Source organism: Eublepharis macularius, chromosome 4 (genome assembly GCF_028583425.1).
Source record: "Eublepharis macularius isolate TG4126 chromosome 4, MPM_Emac_v1.0, whole genome shotgun sequence".
Taxonomy (NCBI): Eukaryota; Metazoa; Chordata; class Lepidosauria; order Squamata; family Eublepharidae; genus Eublepharis; species Eublepharis macularius.
This window is the reverse complement of record NC_072793.1, coordinates 128266162-128289026: the sequence shown is the minus strand read 5'-3', so window position 1 is coordinate 128289026 and position 22865 is coordinate 128266162. Positions and strand designations below refer to the sequence as shown.

The 22865-nt window shown below is 42.4% G+C and overlaps 1 protein-coding gene across 2 annotated transcripts in view; it reads right to left on the bottom strand.

Moving 5' to 3' along the window:
• The window catches only part of SRGAP3 (SLIT-ROBO Rho GTPase activating protein 3), a 268972-nt gene that overhangs the window by 137307 nt on the left and 108800 nt on the right, over positions 1-22865 (bottom strand). For both annotated transcript variants that reach the window (XM_054976158.1, XM_054976157.1), the window contains exon 2: positions 15650-15845. In XM_054976158.1, coding sequence (XP_054832133.1) covers positions 15650-15845 — 196 coding nt within the window. The remainder of the gene's footprint in view (positions 1-15649; positions 15846-22865) is intronic.

Sequence of the window (22865 nt, the reverse complement as noted above, 5' to 3'; positions counted from 1 at the left end):
CCTCCTCATGTTAATTTGATGGCGGGACAAGCGGACCGTTTCCTCTTGGATGACTCTAAGAAAAACTTTCTGGTCTTCAGGCAGTTGAGGCACAAATGTCGCTATCTTAATCTAAAGTAGTAATTGATAGGCGGACATCATCGCTGCATAATTGGCAATTTTTATGCCAAACGCCGCAGAGGTATAAACATTTCTAGCCAAGGAGTCGACTTTTCTGCTGTCCTTATCAGACGGGACCGACAGAGACCTTTGCTTGGGTCTTGCTTGCATGTCCTCTGTTACAAGCGAAGACGGGGGCGGATGGAGAGACAGGAACGGACACTGGTCATCCTTAACCCTATACAAGTTCTCCACTTTTTTATTAGTGGCAGGGGTTGAAGCAGGTTTTAAATTCAAGCCTGAGAGGAGTTCCACGAAGCCTTCGATCATAGAGAAGGCAACCGTCGGAGTCAACCCCGAATATATGTGCTTTAATATCTTATGAGTTGAACGTGGTTCCATAGAAGCCGCCTCAATTTCGAGCACCTTCGCCATCCGCTGAAGGAGTTCATTGTAGGCGTGGAAATCGTCAGTCGGAGAAGCTTCCTCCGATGGTTCGATCACACCGTCGGGTGAATCTGAAGGAGGAGAGTCATAAGGTCTCTCATAACGAGCATAACCCTCATACTCCATGTCCGAAAAACCAGGAGCTTGTCTGGATCCCACAGAAGAGCCAGCACGCACAGAAGGTGACCTCGAGCACCTTTTGGTTCCATGCTCCGAACCATAGTATCCTTCTCTATAATAGTGGTGTGACGGAGGACTCACCGCAGCATAGTGTCGCTCCGAATAAGGGCTGTACCTCTCTGCCCGTCATGATCTCGAGCGACCTCTATCAGCGCAAGAGGAGTGAAAGGACCATGAATCACAAGGAGATCAAGGTATCCCCGATGGAGTTGGGGGTTTCTCAAGCATGATGACATCCAATTCTCGAGACTTCTCAGATCCTGGAGATCCCCGAGGGGAAATTCCGTCCCCAGATTTATGGTGCCTCTTAGCCGGTGGGTCAGATCCAGAAGCGGCCTGTTGATCTACTGATGGTTGAGGGGTAATGACACTCTCGAGGACTTGTTTGTCGGATTTGGAAGGCAGACGTTTCTTTTTCTTTTTCATAGACGCCCCTGATGGTTCCAAGGAGCCCTTCAGAACCGAAGCCTTCCATGAAGTACTACGATGGTCCGACTTAGATCCACTCCGGGGGGTTCTCGGTTCCGACAAGCTCAGAGTTGCGGAACTCTCCCTCTGATTACCCGACACGGGCCGTGGTGGTTCCGAAGCTGGCCTCGACTCCAAAATCGGATCCGACGAGATGGGAACGGTCGGTTCCTAGGTGCTCCGGACCAGTGTTGTTGGGCTGAGCAGCCGTGAGTCGGTGTGGGCGGGTGACTGGTGGGAACGAGGTGACTTCTCCAACGACTTCGAAGTCGGAGTGGTAGCCTTCCTTGAGCAGGGGATTTTTCCGTTATCAGTGGGTCAGTCACCGCCATAACACACCGCCACAAATAGGCTTGAAGTCTACCCGCCCTTTCTGCTCTGGCCTTCAGGGTGAAGGTGCGGCAGTACTTACAGGCCTGTGTGTTGTGGGTTTCACCCAGACAATACAGGCAAGTCGAGTGGCCGTCGGACTTCGTCATTTTTCTATCACAAGAGGTACACCTCTTAAATAAAGCTTTCTCTGACATCTTTACTGATCGCGGTGAGACGCTTTCCGAAGAAGTAGAGCTAGCAAGAACCTCTCAAGTCGGCGGCAAAAGAGGAACTGAGGGTACGTCGGGGGCGCCCCGCCTCTTAGGAGCTGTTTTCGGCGGGAAGACGGCCGTGCATGCACATTGAGAGGCAAGGGTGCCCCCTAGTGTTTTCAAGCTGTAAAAATCTCTGAAGTCGGCAGGCCTGCACTTGTGCAGTCCCATGTGGGACTGCACAGGAAGACCGTACGGTGAGAACAGACTCAGCAGGCAAAACAAAAGATGCCTTAGCATTCCCATCCCAGTAGGGTTGCCAGCAGCCCATCACTAGCAATTGGCAGGTGATTGCACGGACAGTTTCCTATGTGATCAGTGTCATGCTGACACCACAATGTCACTTCCAGCATGAACCAGAAGTGATATCATTGTGTTGGCATGACGCTCTTAAGATTCACCCCAGCCTCTATGATTTAACTGTAGAAATTTGAGTGACTTCTCGAGAGTCATGCCAATGCAATGACAACACTTCTGGATGGTGACAGAAGTGATGTTGTGGCATTGGTGCAATGCCAAATTACCACCACCACTTTCCCCCACCACCCTGTTGAGTGGCAGTGGAGAACAGTGGATCCAGAATGAGAGGTCTCTCACTATAGCATGAGACTGACCATCCTATATCCCCACTGGATGGAGAATCTATTTTTTATTCACAAATATGTATAAAGACAATGTAAATAGAGAACAAAGAAACAAAATAAAACAAATTATATTCAGAAAAGGCAAATACACCTTATTGTTCCAAAACATAGTAAATAATTTGTAGCTATAATTTTTTTTCTTTGGGATCACTGATAATGCAATAGTTTTCAAAGCAGTGCTTAACATGATTGAACTCGTGGCTTCTGGATAGTGGTTCTGTCTTTTTCAAATTTGCAGATGTTGCCATCTTTGTAGCACTGAATAAACTCAGAACCAATTCTATGTCTATGGGGATTACATATCCTTTAAATAACCTTAGGTTTCAAAGGAATATCACTCCTGCCATCTCATTGATAAACTAAATTACATCTATGCCAAAAAAGTTAAATATGTAGCAAACCAGCCTTTAAGCTACCATGCATCCAACTTTAATTATTTCCATACATACTTGGCAATCTTTGAGGAGTTAGGTACCACTGAACTTTAAGCACAAATCACATCATGGGGTCAGAACAGCTAAGGGTTATGCCCTGTCCGTTATTTTACTCTGAGGAAGGAAGCAGGCCCAAATATGGGGAATCAACCAGCCTAAAATAGAAGTGCTGATGTAAAGGGAGCACAGAGAGGTAAGGAGATAGGATGGGGGAGGACTTAAGTCTCCTTGCACATGAGCTTTGTTTTGTGAAAGAAAAAACAAGGACAGCTTTCCCCCGCACCACTCATCATCTGAAGATCCCAGAAAAAGAGAGGAAATTCCTTCTCACACAAACGGGTAGCTTCTTCTACAAGCAAGACTTTTACAGAGTCATCTCAAACAGTGTCATACCCTTGGAATTAATGGGCTTAGAAGGATATAACTCTGCTTAGGATAGCACTATAACTTGCCTAAATAACTGGGAAACTATCTCCCATCTGCCTGAAAGTTGGCAGGGAGGATTCTTTGAGTGAGTTGTTTCAGAGCCAAACTAAACATTACCTTTTTTACAAGTTTGCCACAGAGCCAACTCATGTTCCCTGCAGTCACACAGCAGCTGCAGGGACGGGCTTCTTTTTAAAAAAGGAGAGTCCAGATGGGCTCAGATTAGAACACTGGGGGAGGGAGTGCCCTGCCTTCTCCACAAGCCATTTTCCTACAGAAAAACAGTGTGTGTATGTGGTGGGGGGGGGGTATTTACCTGTTTCTGCTGCTCCAAGTACATATAACAAAAACGTCTAACAAACCCTGAATACAACTTTTCTTTTTGACACCCCCTTAGCACAGAGTGCCGTTAAGATATTTTTCCATCTAGAAGATTTTTCTTTTCCATGCACTTGACAAAGTCAAGTCTCCTCTTAAAGCTCTAAGAGGCAAAAGGAGAAGTCAGAAAGTGTATCCCACAACATATTCTTCAGATGGAAAACTATTTTCCTGAAAGGAACACTACGCTTTTTCCCCCACACATGCCCTTAAAAAAAGAGGGTCATCTTAAATCCTCACACAAATTACAATTATGTACTGTAATTTTTGTTTTGAAAAAAAAGCGGGTGTATCACTTTTTTAAAAGGGGATCATCTATGCCCATACCACTTAATTCCACGAGGTATACATCTCTTGGATAGCAGGCATTTATTCTGCAAATAATGATAGCATCTTATAGTGAAGGACTTTAAAAAAAACAACAGCTATCCCTCTCAAGAATTTTTACTGTCCTTAAAGCTTCCTTTTCCTGCCTGTAGTTCCTTGAGGTCCTGCTTTGTTTTTCAACATATAGCATCCGCATAAACATCATCAACTACTTAAATAGAAACAGCATTCATTGTCAGGCTGTGATGCTTTGCAAAGGCAAAAGCCCTTGCAGTAGTAGAGGATCAGTTTTTAGGGTTAAAGAACCAGTAGAATGCAAATCAATACAAGACACACAGTTCTTCCACTGTACTGGAAAGAATGGAAATAATGCTTGCCCATAGGGAAGAATGGAAAGCATGCTTGTCCATAGAGAATAATGTAAACAGCGACTGCCCACAGGGAAAAATGGAAAGCATGCTTGCCCATAGGGAATAATGGGAACAGCGATTGCCCATAGGGAATAAAGGAAATCATGCTTGCTCATAGGGAATAATGGGGACAGGAACTGCCTATAGGGAAAAATGGTAAGCATGCTTGCCCATAGGTAATAATGGAAATCATCCTTGCCCACAGGGAATAATGGAAAGCATGCTTGCCCATAGAGAATAATGGAGACAGCAAATGCCCATAGGGAATAATAGAAATCATGCTTGCCCATAGGGAATAAAGGAGACAGCGATTGCCCATAGGGAATAAAGCAGGGGTGGGGAACCTTTTTCTCGCCAAGGGCCAACTTTATATTGTCCCATGCGGGGAGGGCCCTTTCTCCCACACACGTGACGCTGCTCCCGGAAATGATGTCATCACACAGCGTGCGTATTTTCCATTATTCCCTATGTGCAGTCGCTGTTCCCATTATTCACTATGGGCAAGCATGCTTTCCATTATTCCCTATGGGCAATCGCTGTTTTCATTATTCCCTATGGGCAATCGCTGTTTTTATCATTCCCTATGGGCAGTTGCTGTTTCCATTATTCCCTATGGGCAAGCATGCTTTCCATTATTCCCTATGGGCAAGCATGCTTTCCTTTATCCCCTATGGGCAGTTCCTGTCCCCATTCCTCCCTATGGGTAAGCATGCTTTCCATTCTTCCCTATGGGCAGTTCCTGTCCCCATTATTCCCTATAGGCAAGCATGCTTCCCATTCTTCCCTGTGCGCAGTTCCTGTCCCCATTCTTCCCTATGGGCAAGCCTGCTTTCCATTCTTCCCTATGGGCAAGCATGCTTTCCTTTATTCCCTATGAGCAGTTCCTGTCCCCATTCCTCCCTATGGGTAAGCATGTTTTCCATTCTTCCCTGTGCGCAGTTCCTGTCCCCATTCTTCCCTATGGGCAAGCCTGCTTTCCATTCTTCCCTATGGGCAAGCGTGCTTTCCATTCTTCCCTATGGGCATTTCCTGTCCCCATTCTTCCCTATGGGCAAGCGTGCTTTCCATTCTTCCCTATGGGCATTTCCTGTCCCCATTCTTCGCTATGGGCAAGCCTGCTTTCCATTCTTCCCTATGTGCAATCGCTGTTCCCATTATTCACTATGGGCAAGCATGCTTTCCATTATTCTCTATGGGCAATCGCTGTTTTCATTATTCCCTATGGGTAAGCATCATTTCCATTGTTCCCTACGGGCAAGCATGCTTTCTATTTTTCCCTATGGGCAGTTCCTGTCCCCATTATTCCCTATGGGCAAGCGTGATTTCCATTATTCTCTATGAGCATGCAAATTCTCCATTATTCCCTATTGGCAAGCGTGCCCTCCATTATTCTCTATTGCTGTCCTTAGTTTTAGTATGTCCCTGCAAAGGTACCTTTTGCAATTTTCTCCATTTGCAAATATAAGCACATTATTCCCCATTACGCCTTAAAAGATGAAATTGTGCACTCCTTTATTCAACAGAATTTCAGCTGGCCCATAGTACTGAAACAGCTATTGTTCAGAAGATTTTCTTTCAATCCTAAGTGCAAACCTATCAACAACAAATTGTGAAAAGTAACCAGAGTCATGCAGGGGTCTAATTATACTTCTCTGCCACAAAGAACTTCAGAAGCAACTTAATCAGAGAAAAACAAGACCTATGCATAAATGTTTAAAATGCAAACATTTATTGACAGAATTTAGAGTGATAATTTTTAATCTTCCCACCCTGTTTACACACCTACACTTACAGCCCCCAGTTTAATTTTAGCACAGGACAACCAACTAGCTGCTTTTGCTTGGGGACTTACAAATAATTAGTTCAACATTCACAGGATGTTCCAGGGCCTGCTCAGCCCATTTGCCAGATGCTACGCTTATCTCCAGCTGGCTGCCAAAAGTGAACGGAGCCACATGGAGCTGGCTTCGCTTTTCAACTGCAACAACAGCCACCAGGATGGGTTTTATTGCAATTTCAAGCCTATGAGGATTTGGTTTTCATCCCAACCTCTTCCACTATTTAAGGACCTACCAGCTTGGGTTTTCCCACTATGCATAAATAGAAAAAGAAATATAAAAACCACCATAATAATTAGAACCCAATGCCCAAAACACAAGAAACTCAAACCGTAACTATATATAGCTTTGTTTAAATGGTCAATTCTAAAATAAAAACCCCTTAATTTCCTTAAGCCTGATTTTTAACATGTTCACAAAATGGTTAATCACAGACTCAACTTTTAAAAGAGTCTTTAATTACTTGGGGCTTTTGATTTTCCTATTTTACCTTGGAATACACGGCCACAAACACACAATTGCACACTCCAGAACAGATGGCTACCTTGGTAGACAGCAGACAGGTTGGAAGCAAGTAGAAAGGATAAAGGCAAAACAAAACAAATAAGGCAAGCTGGACACTAAAGACCTGGAGCTCTCCCTCAGCACTAAGTTGTCTAGAGTGAGGCAATGCAGATGAGCTCTGACCTCAGTATCAGCTGGCCCTCTGGTGTCGTCCAATTCCATAAGCTAAGAAGATTCTAGATTATAGAGCAAATGAACCCAGACTGAAAACTGTATAGTTTGCTCCCCTGGATTGCCACAGTTGCTAGCCAGAAAAAAAGATCGCAGTTTGGTGCAGTGATTCCAGCTTGGGCCTGTAGCAACCAGCAATAAGTTTAGCATCATGTTTTTTAAAAAATAAAGGCATACAAGTGTACAGGACAATATGTGCAGAGGGGGAGCAGGACCAAAAGCACTGGATTGCCCCCAACTAGTATTGCCAGGCCTTTCAGTGGGGGGAGGGGCCTCCTAGTACTCACCTTACCTGAGACCCATATGCATGCTTTGCGTGAGTGGGCTCCCACCTTCCACAGGATAATATCCGTTCCAGAAATGACAGCACTGTGCCAACCGCAGGAGCGCTCTCATGCTTTGCCCCATGCAAAGCACAAGAACACTCCTATGGCCACTGTCATGACATCAAACTGTCAGGAGTTTGCCCACCACCAGTGGGCACCTGGTGCTTTTGCCACAATGCAGTTCTTAGCCTACATGCACATATAGTACCAATGCCCATACTTTGGCAAACACACCAAGGCTGTCTTGGGCAGATTCCTGGAGAGGCAGCATAAGAATGCTCTAAGTAACTGTATAGGCAAGGTGGGGCCAGCATGCATGAATGAGTGAATGAGTGAATGAGTGAATGAATGAATGAATGAATGAATGAATGAATGAATGAATGAATGAATGAATGAATGAATGAATGAATGAATGCTAAGAACGCTTCCCTAGGAGGAAGCCCCACTGAACAACCCTAGTAAAATTCTGAGTAAACCTGTTTAGGACAGCTCTTTCTTGGTCTCATAATCCTCCAGCTGCACTTGACCTCAGAAGAGAAGATTACACCATATTTTAATGGCATACACCTAAGCATGTAGTATGTTCACATGCCAGAAACAGGTTTTCAATTGCATATATGAAGGCTGCATCCCAACCACCACTGGCACCAGGGTTTCTGGTGCCTGCGGCCACCCTCCCATGTGCACACGTACAGCGCACAGCGTTCATCACATGATGACGTCATCATGCAGCAAAGCCGGGGCCACTGGCTGGCAGGTGGTTGGGGCGGAGCGAGGAGGCTGCCTGCGCTCCGCATGCTGCCCCGGCCACCTGCCGTGCATGGCCCGCGGCTGCTGTGCCCAGACAGGCATGTGTGGCGGTAGCAGCGGCGGTGTGCGGATGGCCGGCGGTGGCAGCACGGGCCAGGCACACCAGCTCTGTGACGCGCACCTCCATCCCCAGCACCCCCTCCATCCCCGCGGCGCCCGCCTCACCACCTCAATCGTGGCGCCGGCCCTGATTCCAACATCATGATAGTAAGGTTTGTTCATGGCAGATACCAATGCAGCTTGTCTTCCTGTACTCACCTCACCTCCAAAGCACAAATGAAAGTTTCCAAGGTTTAAGAAACGAACCAAGCCCCAACTCTCTGTAATATCCGAATGCAGGCACTTGGTTGAATTTACAGTTTGTTTCTTCCCCCCAAAACAGGATTCTAACCAGTGGGGGCTCCAATTCAGTCAGACACTTGCATTTGAATAGCACGGAGAATCAGAGCTCAGTTCAAGATCTGGTTCCAACCTCAAAATAGGGTTGCCAGGTCCCCTTACCCTCCGGGTGGGAGGTGCGAGACCTGGCACTTACCTGAATACTGCCCACGTGCACGCCCCCAGCTTTGCCATGACATCACTTCCAGGAAGTGACATCATCGCACAAGCTGACTCAGCCTGAATCCAGCCCGATTTGGGCCATGTTGGGCCACTGTGGAGAGCAGGAGCGCTGCTGGGGTGGCATGGTGGGCCCTGGAGTGCTCCTACGCGCCACAGAGGCCCAACTCAGTCTGAATCGGGTCAGATTCAAGCTGAATCAAACCAGATTCAGGCTGAATTGGGCCTCTGTGGAACACGGGATGGTGTGGCGGGCCCTGAAGCGTGTGTGCAATTTGGGTCAAAATTGGGCTACTGCAGCATGCAGGAGTGTGCCGCAGTGCCGGGAGGTACATTCCCCTGCTTTTCCTCCCGTCAGCCAGGTAAGTGGGTGAGGGGGGTGGAGGGTGGGAGCAGGGGATCCCCCATCCCCAGCAGGGGACTGGCAACCCTACGTCAAAGCCTTCATTTCTGTTCCTGGCACAAGAGGAGGGGGGAGGGGATAAGCAAACCGTTCTTGCGCTCATGAGCTCCCCTGCTGTTCACTGTGGCACCCAAACACAGTCAAATAAATAAATAAATGAAATTGAGAATATATTACACGCTCACGACTTTTCAACAGGCAGGTCTTTAGCCTAGGGGCGGTGGTACTGTGGTGCAATGTTGATTTAAAAACTTAATCTGTCTAGTTATATCCATTATTCACTTTGAAAAGTGGGGCTGTATATTCTAGGTTAAAAAAAACCCCATCCTGTCTATTTATGTCTCCTCCAACTGTAGAATTTATTTATGAAGAATTCACTGGTGTACAACTCGATTTATTCCACCAAAAATGTAAACGCTTATGTAAAGACAGACCTTCAAGGCAGAATGAAATGAGAGCCATTGTACAGTCAGTTCCTCAGAGCCTCATCTGCCTTTGAAGGCTTCTTGCCAAATCGCAGGGAAGAGACTTCCTGGCTAGTCCCTGTCCTAAAAATCAATTCAAGTCAGGGCACTGAAGCAGAAAACTGGCACACAGTCAAGGCTGCTTTTCCAGAAAGTTCCCCCCTTCTCCCCGCCCTTTCACAACCCTTTTTTCCTGGGCTTTACCTACACGTACCATGCTCAGCAGGCTGCTTGAGATTTAGAGCATTAGGCTCCCAACAGCTGTGTCTCATTATGTATTCAAATCCCCATGCTTCTCCTTCATCTAAGGCCACTTTCTCATGCTTATCCTCACTTGCAGCACTGAAGCCAAAACTTACATGTCACACAGATTGCCTTTACCCATTCTGGACTCTGTGCCTGGCCCATGAGGGTAATTACATGATTGCTATCAATACAAATAGATTTTGTTTGTATGGATAGGCTTTTGTTGTTGCTTTGTGGTAGAAAATCAGTTCTTGCTCAAAGGAGTAACAGTGAGCCTGGCGAATGGCAATCCAGGCTTGGTTCTGTTTGCTTCAGCTTTAACTGGAAGAGTCTCAGGGGTATGTGAGAGATAAAAGGAGTGAGAGAAAATAGCTAATTGGTAGGTGGAGCCACGGATTGCATCATCTCGACAATGTACCCTCCTGGTCAATACACACCAATTGTTATTGATTTTGGAGAAATTACAGCTCTGAAAGGAGATAACCATGAGGCATGATGCAGCAGGACATCTGGTGCAAGCTTAATGAAAGGAATGGAAATTGCTCAAGTGTGCAGCATCTCCTACAGCACCATACATTTCAGTGGGGCTTGTGTAAGAGATCTTCCCTCTAGACTGTACCCACTTTACACATACTGTGCTCATACAACCAGTGAGATATAGTGAATAGCATGTCAGATTTGGGAAGCATGGATTCAAATCCCTGATTCACCCTGAAGTTCACCAAGTAATCTTAGTCCACTCACTGAACTTTTCTCATAGGATTGTTGTGAAGATAAAATGGGATTACTCCAAGCATCTTTAAGGAGCATCTGTAGTTATGGCAGGATACGAAGACGATGAATAAAACCCCTGTCAATGACCTAACAAAATTAATGCCTCTGTTACAGCTTCAGCTATGGTTGAATTCTTAAATCCAAAGCCTCGTACACAGACAAAATGTAAAGTATGTATGCAAGAACCTGGGATCTCCATGTTTTATATATCTCTCTCCTGCTGAAAGACTGTCATCTATACAAGGATCAACTATGGTGGAAAATGCACCAATTCCTCTCTCCTCCACCATCTCTGGGTATTACAATGCAGCATGAAAGAGAGAGCTCCAGCTGTTCTGATTGTCTTTTAGTAAACTAACATACCCCATACAAACCCTCATTATTCAGTTAATTCTATATGGATGAACCAATCCCATTAACTCCATCCAGGCCTTGAAATGAAGTGCCTAGCTTAAATACCATGATATCTGCTGTTATACAGAACATCCAATTAAATGGACAGTTCAAGTAACTTAAAGCCAACTGGGATTACTCTGTTCAAAAAGAGATATGTATTGCCATTATAATTTTACACTCTTTTAGCACTCTTAACAAAACCAGTTCCTGAACCTGAATAGGACATCATCCCCTCAAAGGAAAAACTAAAATGTCATGCTAATATTCTGTGTGAATAAATTAAAGCCCAGAAGTTTGAGCTTTATGTCATAAAGGTGGCCATCAATTATTCATTTAAAGCACAGGAAAGCATGTGTGTTCCCAGCTGGGCCTGATGCAGAGATATGGTCTTCCATAATAGGCCTATAAGCCTTCGTTATCCAAGGTGGCATCGCATAATAAAGGAACTATATCAGAATAGCAACAATATGCCGTAAATTAACTGGACAGGCTCTGTATTAGGGTTGCCAGGTCTCCCTGGTGTTAAACACAAATCTGTGTCCTGTGTATTCTGCCCAATTAAAATTGAAATGAACACACGGAGATGAAGTCTAGTGATGGAGATAAAAGATTGTTTATATAAACAAGGAAGAAAAACTCAGGTTAGGGCTAAAAGGTACCCAGAAACCAGTTCTTCTCCGAAGTTTTATACCTTCGGATTCATTAGCAAAAATTACAATAAAAGATACATAATTGGCTAAAAGGTTTAAACATACTGATGATCTGGCATAATTCCATTGGTCAATCAAACTTTGGGCTGTCCATTCACACATCAGTAATTGTTTATTGTATCAAGGAACTTTCTCGTCTTTACTGGCACCTTCTGATATCAGTTCTTTGGGGGATGTCAGCATATCAAGGACATGGGATGCAATTCTCAAAACCAAAGTTGATTACCCGCCATAAACCTGCCTGTGTACCATAAGGGGAGTTTCTCTCATGGCCATAATTTTATTGTGAATTACTGAGGATGTTTTGCTTTGACAGGTCTTGCCCTAATCTATTGCTGGCCTTGGTGCAAATGTTGTTACAGTTTGCCCCTTCAAGCTTCCTGTTATCAGTTAACAATAGCCAGAATCCAGACAGCAAGACTGCTTCCACTTTTAGGGACCAGATCAGGCTTCTAAAGGAATTTCAAGGAAGGCCTATTAAAGATCCTCTTTATATTAGAAATAGATAGATGCATATGTATATCAAGATATGCATGAAGCTGAAATCAGATGCTTATATTCTACTAGAAATACATATGTATGTAGGTATATGCTTATTGTGACAGTCAGAATATATTTGATTACTATGAAAGCATGAATAATATGCAGATATGCTAAGTGAAACTGGCTAAGGTTATTCATATGCTTACTGGAATATCATACATCAGAAATATATGCCCCACACTGGCAATCAATGGGGGAGGAGGCCAGTACATTCTTTGCATTCCTGGCTGGTGGGCGATGGCATCACTTTCGGAAGTGACATAATCACAGTGGCTGTGGGAGTGCTCCCATGGCGCACACAGGGCCAATTCTTTAAGAATCAGCTTGTTTGGGATCAAAATCAGCCGTACACAAAACACAGGAACGCGGCCAGTACAATGATATCATTTTAGGAAGTGACATCATTGCACCTGGTCCAGAGCGCACATGCTGCATGTTTGCCGAAGCAGCTTGCTAGCAGTGGGCGATCGCTGGGCAGTTTGCCAGCTCCTGCCAATTACCAGTGATAGTCAGGCAATGGGGTAAACAACTGAAAGTTTGCCTGCCACCAGTGGGTGCCTAGGAACCCTACTCTGTATACTGAAGAATCAGAGTAAAGGAATTAAAGGGAATTTATCAACAGGGAATAAAGATGGTTTTAGTAGTAGTCCAGCACAAGCAGAAGTTCAGAGCAAAGCAGAGGACACATACAATACAGAAAAATCCCCAGGAAGCTTCATGCGAGTTATAGTCCAACATACAAATGACACCAGAAACACAGGAAGAGGGCCAACTTTTAGCAGGAAGTACTTTACAGGTGTCATTGTGAAAAATAATGAAACAGATGAATGAAAGAATAAACAGTATGACCAAGACAGCATGAGGAGAAAAATAAGCTGGAGAGCTATAAGAATACATAATACTAATCAGGGCTTTTTTTCAGCTGGAACGTGGTGGAACGTAGTTCCGGAACCTCTTGAAAACAGTCACGTGGCTGATGGCCCCGCCCCCTGATCTCCAGACAGAGGGGAGTTTAGATTGCCCTCCGAGGGCAATCTAAACCATTTTCTCCGAGGGCAACCCACTGAGTTCCACCACCTTTTTTCCCAGAAAAAAAGCCCAGCTATTAATATCCTCTTTTTTTTTTGTTCTAAATACATCTGTATGTGGTTTATTTAGAGTTCAAGCCCTCAAAGGCAAGTATCAGAACATGGCACACACTAAACAGTATCCGTCACGCTCACCCAAACCAGACAGCCAAGATGAAGGCTAGAAGCTAGAGTGAACTCCTAATAAAGAATCCTGAAATATATATGAAGGAGAGTAGAAAGGGAGAAAAAGATTGAAATTATTTTATAGTCTTGAGACTCTTGAGACATTATAGCTTGAGACTTCTGTAAAATCAAACATAACTAGAAATCATCTATCACCTAGAGAGGTTTAAAGCAACAATATAAAGTGCAGATTTATTTCCATGAAGTGCAGCTTTATTTAAAAAAAGTCTACCCCAAAATCTAATCTTCTGCTTTCCATAAAGAAATATGCAACATCAATTCATGCAAACCACAAGCTTTTCCACCAGAATATCAAACATGCTATTTGACCATAATGGCTCTAAAAAAGCCCAGCTCTGTTATGCTCCTAAATGCCACAGTTGAAACTGCCACAAGAAGAACAGTAAAAACTGGTCATTGTGAGCAATAATTTCACAGATCTTTATTAATATCATTTATACATAATTGAGCAAGTATTTTGAATAAAAGAGAGTAGAAGCTTAATACATTCATAAATCACTCAGCCTACAAAAATCTCCTTCAGAGATCGAGTGCCATACTTTCCTAATTTTTCCCACTATCCACATGATTTTTATTTATTTATAAATACTTTAATATCATGTCTTTCCTTGAGGCTCAAGGAAGCTTACAAACCACAATTTAAAACATACCGAGTATGTGAGTGTAAATATATATACAGTAAATACACATATCTAAATATCCCTACAAACAACCCCTCCCTAAAAGATGCTTGTAGCATATACTCATTAAAAGCCCCAGAAAATAAAATGACCTTGCAGCGACTCCTAATAGTGTCTAGATATAGAGATTTTTTTTTTTAAGTAACTGGCACTGTGAGCATGATGACTTCACTTTCAGGGAAAATCCAGAAGCGATGACAGTAACTCTATGAATCGCTGTTACCTCCAGGTTTTCCCCAGAAGCAACACTTTTGCTTGTGCCACCACTCCCAAGCCCAGCCTAGCAACCTCCCTCACCATCTCAGGAAACCTGTTTCACAGAGTGTAAGCAGTCCATCCGGCCTCCGCCGTTTTAATAGCTACTTATGATATGAAATCATAAGCCACTGAATCTAAAGCACTTCAAACTACATTAGCAAACGACCCGGCTGAGCAAAGCATTGCCAGCTCCCACCTGGGAGAGTGAACATGAATGGAATACAAGTACAGGCCGAGCGACTGGGTGTGATTAGTTCCGGCCCTCTCAAGCTGTGCATGTGTTATCTTTGACAAGAAAGGCAGTTGTGAGTCATTTCCCCTGGGACATTCCAATCTCCCCTCTTCCCATTGATTAGACCCTGTCCTGCAATCAAGGGCCATCAATCAGCTCTGATAAGTTTAAAACTCTTCTTGGGAACATTTAATCAAAATTCTAAATTCCTCAGCCAGCTCCGGGAACATTTAAACTAGTTTCTTTAAAAGACACCAAGAGCAACCAATCCAATTCTTTTGTCACACCTCAATCAAGGTACTCTGACTTTTTGTCCATCCCAGGAAGTTTTTGTTTTACCGGCTGAAGTCACTCTCCACCCTCATGGTCCATTCAGCCCTATAAGAATCCTGGCTCTGCCCCAGCCAGATTGAGCAGTGTGGTGGGTGCCTACTTGAATCTTAGCACTGCTCCCACAGATTTCTCTGAGCCTTCCTCCCTGGCCGAAGACGCTGGACATTTGAAGCCCTCTTCCTCCACAGACTACTCTACTCCTCTGTTGGTAACTATCTCCCAAATCCCACACTCTATTCCAACCTCTGGCTTATTTCCTAGGACTCTGGTGTGCTTGTGCAGACCATTTATTTGCCTTGTGTGTGTGTGCGAGCTTTCCCCTTTTAAATAAAAACTACTCTTTATTTTGAGGAACACCCATCTTGTCAGTTTCCTTGGGGAGGGGATCCTGTAAAAATTGGTGGAGGATCTTGCTTGTTCCCCCTCTCGCATAACCTTCTACTTGCTGCTGATTCCCCCAACTCGCAAAGAGACCAAGTCCGGTAACAAGAGTGGGAACTACAATAGAAATGGCACAGCCACTAGCTATCACCAGGCAGGCTATCCTAAGCAAGAGGACAACTAGGAAATAGCAACTTGAGGTCTGCAACCTTCAGCATAAATAGTCCATAGTTCATAACCAAGAGCTGTGAGCCTCCAGACCTCCAGCACCATAGGGAAATGCATGCTTACTTGAACTGGTGGTGTTCCCTAGAGCTGCGAATCTTGGAAGAAAATCTTTCTGCTAGTTTTTCCAGGTTCCTAGAGTACTCCAATTCAATCTCGGCCTTTCTGCGGAAGAACTCTTGGAGGTCTTGCAGGAGCTGCAACCGGGACTCAGACTGCTGTTCCAGGCATTTGAACTGCTCTACCAACTGTGTACGAATTTCTGAAAGCACAAAAGAGAACAAAACAGTATTATAAAAACAATTCTGAGCCAAGTCTGCAAGACAATGGATTTCATGTCTTCCGTTATTTTGCTGTCCCACTTAGTCTTCCCATATAAATTGTATCATAATGGGCATGAATTAACAAGATGCGTAAAGAGACTGATATTAAAATTCCTGAATACAGGTAGTCCTTGTATCATATACTCTCGTAGAGGGTAACTGAATAAAGTATAATGCCACTGATTTGGGGAATATTTTCAAGGATTCTGAAATCTTTTACTGCAGGGTTTTTGTTTTTTTAAAATATAGATACTAGATTTAGGATGCAGCTTTCTTGGGAATAAGCCCCATTGAATAATATGTGACATACTTCCAAGCAGACTTGCTCTGTATTGCTGCCTTTAATACCTACACTGTCTATGTGATGTGTGTATCATAAACCACTGTAAGTCATGATGATACAATAGCTTATACAACAAAATAAAGCAGCATACGCCCATGCCATTTGTGCTCATAGCAAAAACACTGCAAAGACCTGCAATAGTATCTATAATATTTAATAATTAATTACAGTAACTGCTAAGAAATACCAGCATTAGATTAATTGATGCCGAACACCAATATTAGATTAATAGATTCTGAATGACACAACAATTTCAAGGACTGAGATATTATTCATGTTGTTGGTTTTCCCTATTACACAATTTGTATTTGAGTTGGATTAATGCCATGTCAACGAACTGCACCAAAGTCAACACGAAGAGAAAAAAAGAAAAGAGTAAGTCTAACTGGCAATAACTGCAACACTAATGTTTAAAGGGCTTTTCAGATGGGAATCCCAACAACCCAGTAAAGGGATCACCTAAATGCTAACCAGTAAACTTAAATTCACCTCTGTTAGGCGATTACAGATGCATATCAGGGACTTGATTAGCACAAACAGGCAGGTTCTCTGAATACAGTTCTTTCCTGCTAGAAGAAGCCTCATCTGCCAGAATTCTGTAATATGCTTATCAAAGGGATACGAAGTATGAACATCTTTCAAGGCAAGTAACTGGTAGTTCTAATGCGGCATACTTAAAATGTATTTGTCCAGGTTAATCACAGTATTGTTAAATGCATAAAGTTAATAAGAAGGCATTGGCTTAGGTTTGCTCTAACATTACTGTCATGGTAGGGAAAAAACAGAGATATGAATTAGAAGATGCCAAGGCTGAAAGAGAGCAGCTTAGAATACTATGCCATGTAGTTACGGGTAGAGGTGGTCACGGACCAGGAAAACCCCATGGACCGCTGGCCCATGATCCGTCAATTTTCACAGACCAGCCTGGTTTGCGGACCGGTTTGTCGGTCCATGGTCTGTCACTTCCGGCAGCCCTGGCTCCACCCCTTCAAACCCAGAGAGCCCAAACTCACAGAGAATCTTCAGCAACCTCTCCTCCAGGCACCCTCCAAGTTTGTAACCAACAAACAGAATTCTAACCATGACCAACTAACTAAAGTAAATTAAAGGTACAGTATATCTAATATATTCAAAGATTCTTTTTTATCATAAAGTTAATTACAATTCAATGAAGACTCTAAGTGGTTATAAGGCTGGCTACAAACAGTTCATAGGAAGTACAGTGCAGGGGCGAGCTAGCAATGTCATATACAAATTTACAAAGTGCAAAAGTGCTACATAGTATTCAATTTGAAGTGCAAATGTTCGCAATAAACAGCTGAACCCCCATATACTACACAGTACAATATGGGGAGTACAAACTCAGTAGGTAATAAACCAAAAAATGTATCAAAGGCAGCTACAAGCTTGCAATAATTTGAACATCAAACAGACTTAATGAGTGACAGACCAAAAATATATTCATAGCAGCTACAAGCTTGCAAGGATTTAATTATCCCATATTCCAATGAGTAGTAACTGCTATTTTGGGTACCCTCCAAGTTTGGTCAAGACTGCATTTTGGACGTCCGAGTTACAGACCAACAAAGCGGCCGCCCCCAGGAATCTTCCAGTAGATACTAGGAGTCACGAATGCCAATTGACTTGCATTGGCTAGCAGCACCAAAAAGTTGCAACGAGGCAAAATCAAACAGAAAAGGGTAGGAGAAGAGTCCCCTTACTCAGCACACAGATACCTTCCCAGCCATTCCCTAGGGAATTAATTCTTGCTCGCATAGAGAAGAATGGGAGCTCTCTGCTTGGCAGGCAAAGCTGCCTATCAAGATTTTGATGGCTAAGAGTACAAGAAGTGCCAACTATTGAAGATTGGATTTACAAATTGCTGTATATGGCTGAAATGGATAAGATGACAAGAAAACTGAGAGATCTGGACTCAGGGCAGTTCAACACAGACTGGGAGAAGCTGAAACAATACCTGGAGAAGAAATGGGAGGTGGGAGGAAAACTGTGGCAGTTTGAGAACTACTGAAGCATCGAAGTAGAGGGGGGAGACTTTACCGGGGGGGGGGAAGAGATAAATGTGAATTAATAAGCAGTCAGATTAATAGATTGATATATATATAGATATATATAGCTTAACAAACAGAATATAGAGAAAATAATTAATTATAAGGACTAAATATAAGGATTGATTAACTAACAATATTTTCTTTTTTTCTGGTAAGTTCTGTACCAAACTGAATGTCTGAAGATATAAACGGGTCAAATTGATTGACTACGTGATGAGAGATATATAGAATTATTATAAAAAGATAGAATGAGTAATATATAGAGAATAAGTCAAATTGTTTGATATAAACGAATGCATGATCTATATGGTTTATGATATACAGAAATATTTGAAATTGAAAAATGGGATAAATTGTTTATCTAAGATGGAAACAAAGATTTACAGTTTGGGCATACAATGTTAAATAGTTAAAGATGTACTGCTTAGAATAATGGAGAATATATATTTGTTTTAGATAGAGGAAGCTAATAAAAGTAAGGGAAAGGGGACAAAGGGTGGGAAAGCTGTTGGAAGTCAACAAAAAGGGGGGGAAAGGGAGGGGGTTAGAGATGAAAAAATTGGGGAAAATTGAATGTAAATGTAAAAATAATGGATTCTAACCCAATAAAAATTTTTCAAAAAAAAAAAGATTTTGATGGCTAAGATTGGCTGCAGAACGTATACCCCTCCGTTGTAGAATGGGAGCTCTCTGCTTGGCATGCAAAGTTGCCTATCAAGTTTTTAAGGGCTGCAAAGGGTCTGCAGACGTCCCCTCCATTGCCTAGGGAATTGACAGATTGGTGCCAGGATATCTGGACTCATGGACCACCGATTGGCCCAAACAGACCAAAATTTGTGAAAATGTAAGTCCCATAAACCGTGTGTTCACGAACCACAAACCAGGCTGGATAGTGTCAAAATTAGATCTGTTTTCCAGACCGTGCCCACCTCTAGTCATGGGCAATCAAGTTCCAGAGCAAATTAAAGAACAAAAGATTACTCTTACATAGCCAGTTAAACATTCTATATCCCTTTAGCTATGATACAACTCACAGGATAGGTAGTTTCTATTTGACATCAACTTACCACATGGCTGGTAATAAAGCATTTTATATTTTTATGTTTACTTTGGCTCCCCCCTCCCCCACCCACAACTTCTCCCATAAGATTTCCCAATATGATTTTTCTTTCACATATCTATCTGAAGAAGTACGTTGTGTCTCACAAAAGCATATACTGAATAAATGTTATTAGTCTTTAAGATGCCGCTGGACTTTTGTTTTGTTTTCCCACTGTAATAGACACATGGCCAGGACCCCATAGTCAGTGCCAAGAATGTAGACATGGCAATTCCATTCTCATCTATGGAACGGCTTATGCTCACAGTCCCATGACTTCCATAGCCAGCCTTAGATACTGGCTCTGCCACTTATTCTTATCTGTCTCAGACAATGGTTGCCTTTTCTTATGCTACCATTTGGACCATGTAGCATCCATCTGAAAGCAGGATTAAAAATAAGTTTTCCTTCCATCCATCCCAATAATCTGGCTCTCTTTCAAAAAGACAGCTGTGCAAACTGGGCCAGATAGTGGCTGTTTCCACACACCCTTATAGGGATGGCTCACTCACAGAACACAGGAGGCTTTCCCCCAGGAATCCAGATGTCTCTGTTTTCAAAATGGTTGTGAGCTGTTTAGCTTCCATTTTTTTGGCACCTTTTCTGGACCACAGGAAAGTGTGTTCCCAAAAAAGGCGCCAAGATAATGGAAGTCAAACAGCCAGCAACCATTTTCAAAACAGAGACGTCTAGATTCCTGGGGGAAAGCCGCCAGCATTCTGTGAGTGGGCCACACCCTTATAGGTGTATGGAAATGGCCAGTGTCTCACAGGTCTCAACACCAGAGACCCAAAGCACTGAGACAGTAGTTCATATATGACCCATGTGGAAGTGCCTACAGAAGCTAACACTTTTTCCAAATTACAATAGGAGTGGAGAAATTACATCAATACCCCCAATTTCACATATTTCTTAAACCTTGCCTCAAATTATATAGGTCCTTTGAAATGACCCTGTGATGACTTCAAGGGTTCCAGGGAAAAAAGCCCACAGGAAAAAAGCCCAAAGAAAAAAACCCACGGTCATAAATGCTCACAAGAAAAAAGCCCACATGGAAAAATGCCCACATGGAAATAAGCCTACACAGAAAAAAGCCCACACAGAAAGAAGCCCACATTGAACAATGCCATTTTTCTTTAATTACAATTACAAATACCATTTTTATTCATTACATCTATGTTTATTGACTTCTCCCTTCCAAATACTTCCAGAGTCAGCCCTGCTTAGCTTCATAGATCCATGAGGCCTTAACTACTTCTATTATTCAAGAAAGACATATATTGAGTGTGCAGCAGGTAGAGATCCTCAGTTTCCTATAAGAATGTGGAATCATCATGATGCTGCCCTGGAACGGTCGCCAAAAACTACAAACTGCTGTGTTGGATTTCACAATGCTCTTAATTCCCTATTTCACTGCAGTCATCCCAGTGTGTGGTCTGGACTGCAGAGGGACCTGGCTTGCCACAAAATAACACGGGCTAATGCACAGGCAGGTTGCTTCGAGGTGAAAAAGAGAAAATATGAGGCACTATATGACATGGCTGCCATTTTTTTTGTGAAGTAATATGAGCAGGTGGAAGATAAACTTAATTAAGGAGATTGGCTAATTTGCAATGAAAAACTATATCTGAGTTATTACTATTGCTGTTATTGTCGTTAAATAGTTGTTGCTTTTATTATTAGAGTTAGGTGTCTTTTGTCGTGGTCACTGGGTGCACCACAGTGTATTTGTTAAAATGGAAGTAAAAGGAAACCGAGATGAGAAATCGCCTTATTTTAATGTTACCTTAAAATTTTGTTATCTTATGGTTTTAATTTTTACTAAGAAAATAAGTAAATAATATTAATTATTTGAAGATTTTAGTCATATAGTTCTTAAAAAGCTGTGTATACTATACAGTCTATACATAATTTAATTTAACATTTTTGTCTTTACTTTAGAAATTACTTCATACCAACATTTAAAAGGCTGACAAATTGTAAATTAATAAATTTAAAGCATTTATTTTTATTTAAAAATATGTAGAGTTTAAGTTCTGTTATTATTGTTTTTCCTTCTTAATAAAGTTCATTGATAACAAAATGGTCACTTATATTTTGTTTCATGTGAATATGACATATTTTAATCTTAAAATAACAATGTAAAATATAGATAATACCTGTTCATTCTCATAAATGGTAATGAATGGTTATCCACAAATATAAATATTTATGGTGCTTTGCATGAAAATTAACACATGAAAATTACAATATGTGGGCATTTTTCCATGTGTGAAAATTAAACAGTTTGTTGCTGCACCCAACAGCATATATCCCAAAAGCCCTGCAATTCAATTTTAAAAGGTGTCATTAAAGAAAAATGGTATTGTTCCATGTGGGCTTCTTTCCATGTGGGATTTTTTCCTGTGAGCATTTATGACCGTGGGGGGGGGGGTTGTGGGCTTTTTTCCTGTGAGCTTTTTTCTGGTCACTGATTTCAAGTATGCGTGTGTCTTTAAATGCTTCATGTGGTACAGATGAAGGGTAGAGGTGAAAGAGGGGGATGAGTGAGTGAGATGATTGGTTGATGACTGAGAGTGTGGGTGGAGTGAATGCAGTTTTTAGTTACTGAGCGAGAAAGAGAACTGCAGTCTGGGCAAAGCAGACAAGCTGTGTGCAGCCTGAAGGTGTTCTGAGAGAAATATTGATTCTAGTTCATTTAGGCAACCTGCGTGGAAGCCTGAACTTTGTGTGTCTGTAAGAGAACTTTAATTCTATCTGAAGCAGGCAAACTGTGTGTGCACCTGAGAGTGAAAGTCTATGTGTATTTGAGTGAGAAATTGATATCTGAAGCAGGCAAACTGTGTGTGAGCCTGAGAAAGTTTATGTATATCTGTGTGACTGAGCCTACGAAGAGAAACTTTAAGAACGGAACTATCTTTGAAACCATCAAGCTTAATTAACAGCATGAAACCGATATGCTTCTTTTGTTATTTTGTTTGGTTTTTTCATCCCAGAGTATCTGTTATTCTTATATATCCCATTCCTATCCTCAAGGCCACATCGTCACACAATGGAGCCTGACACATGGGCATATTATTAAGAGGGAAATTTAAATTACTTCTTTTATAATATAATTCCTGGTAGCAGCAATCTACCCAGTAGGTATAAGAAGAGGGTTAAAGGAAAAATCTAACTAAGGACAGAAAGGGGCTCATAACAGACCTGCAGACCTTTTCTTGGCTTATAAAGGTAAGCCAGGACTTTTGACTACAAGGAACAGGGGAAGAAATGCATAACTATTTTAATTTCTTGTGCACACTAACCTCTTTCTGTCATACTTCCACTGACAAATCCAGATCTGACAACTGTTCGTATACAAACTGTGTAGACACAATTGCAGCTTTTTATGGGACATATTGAGATAAATTTGTGCCTTTCCTAAGCTGATATTTATCAGAGGCTTGCA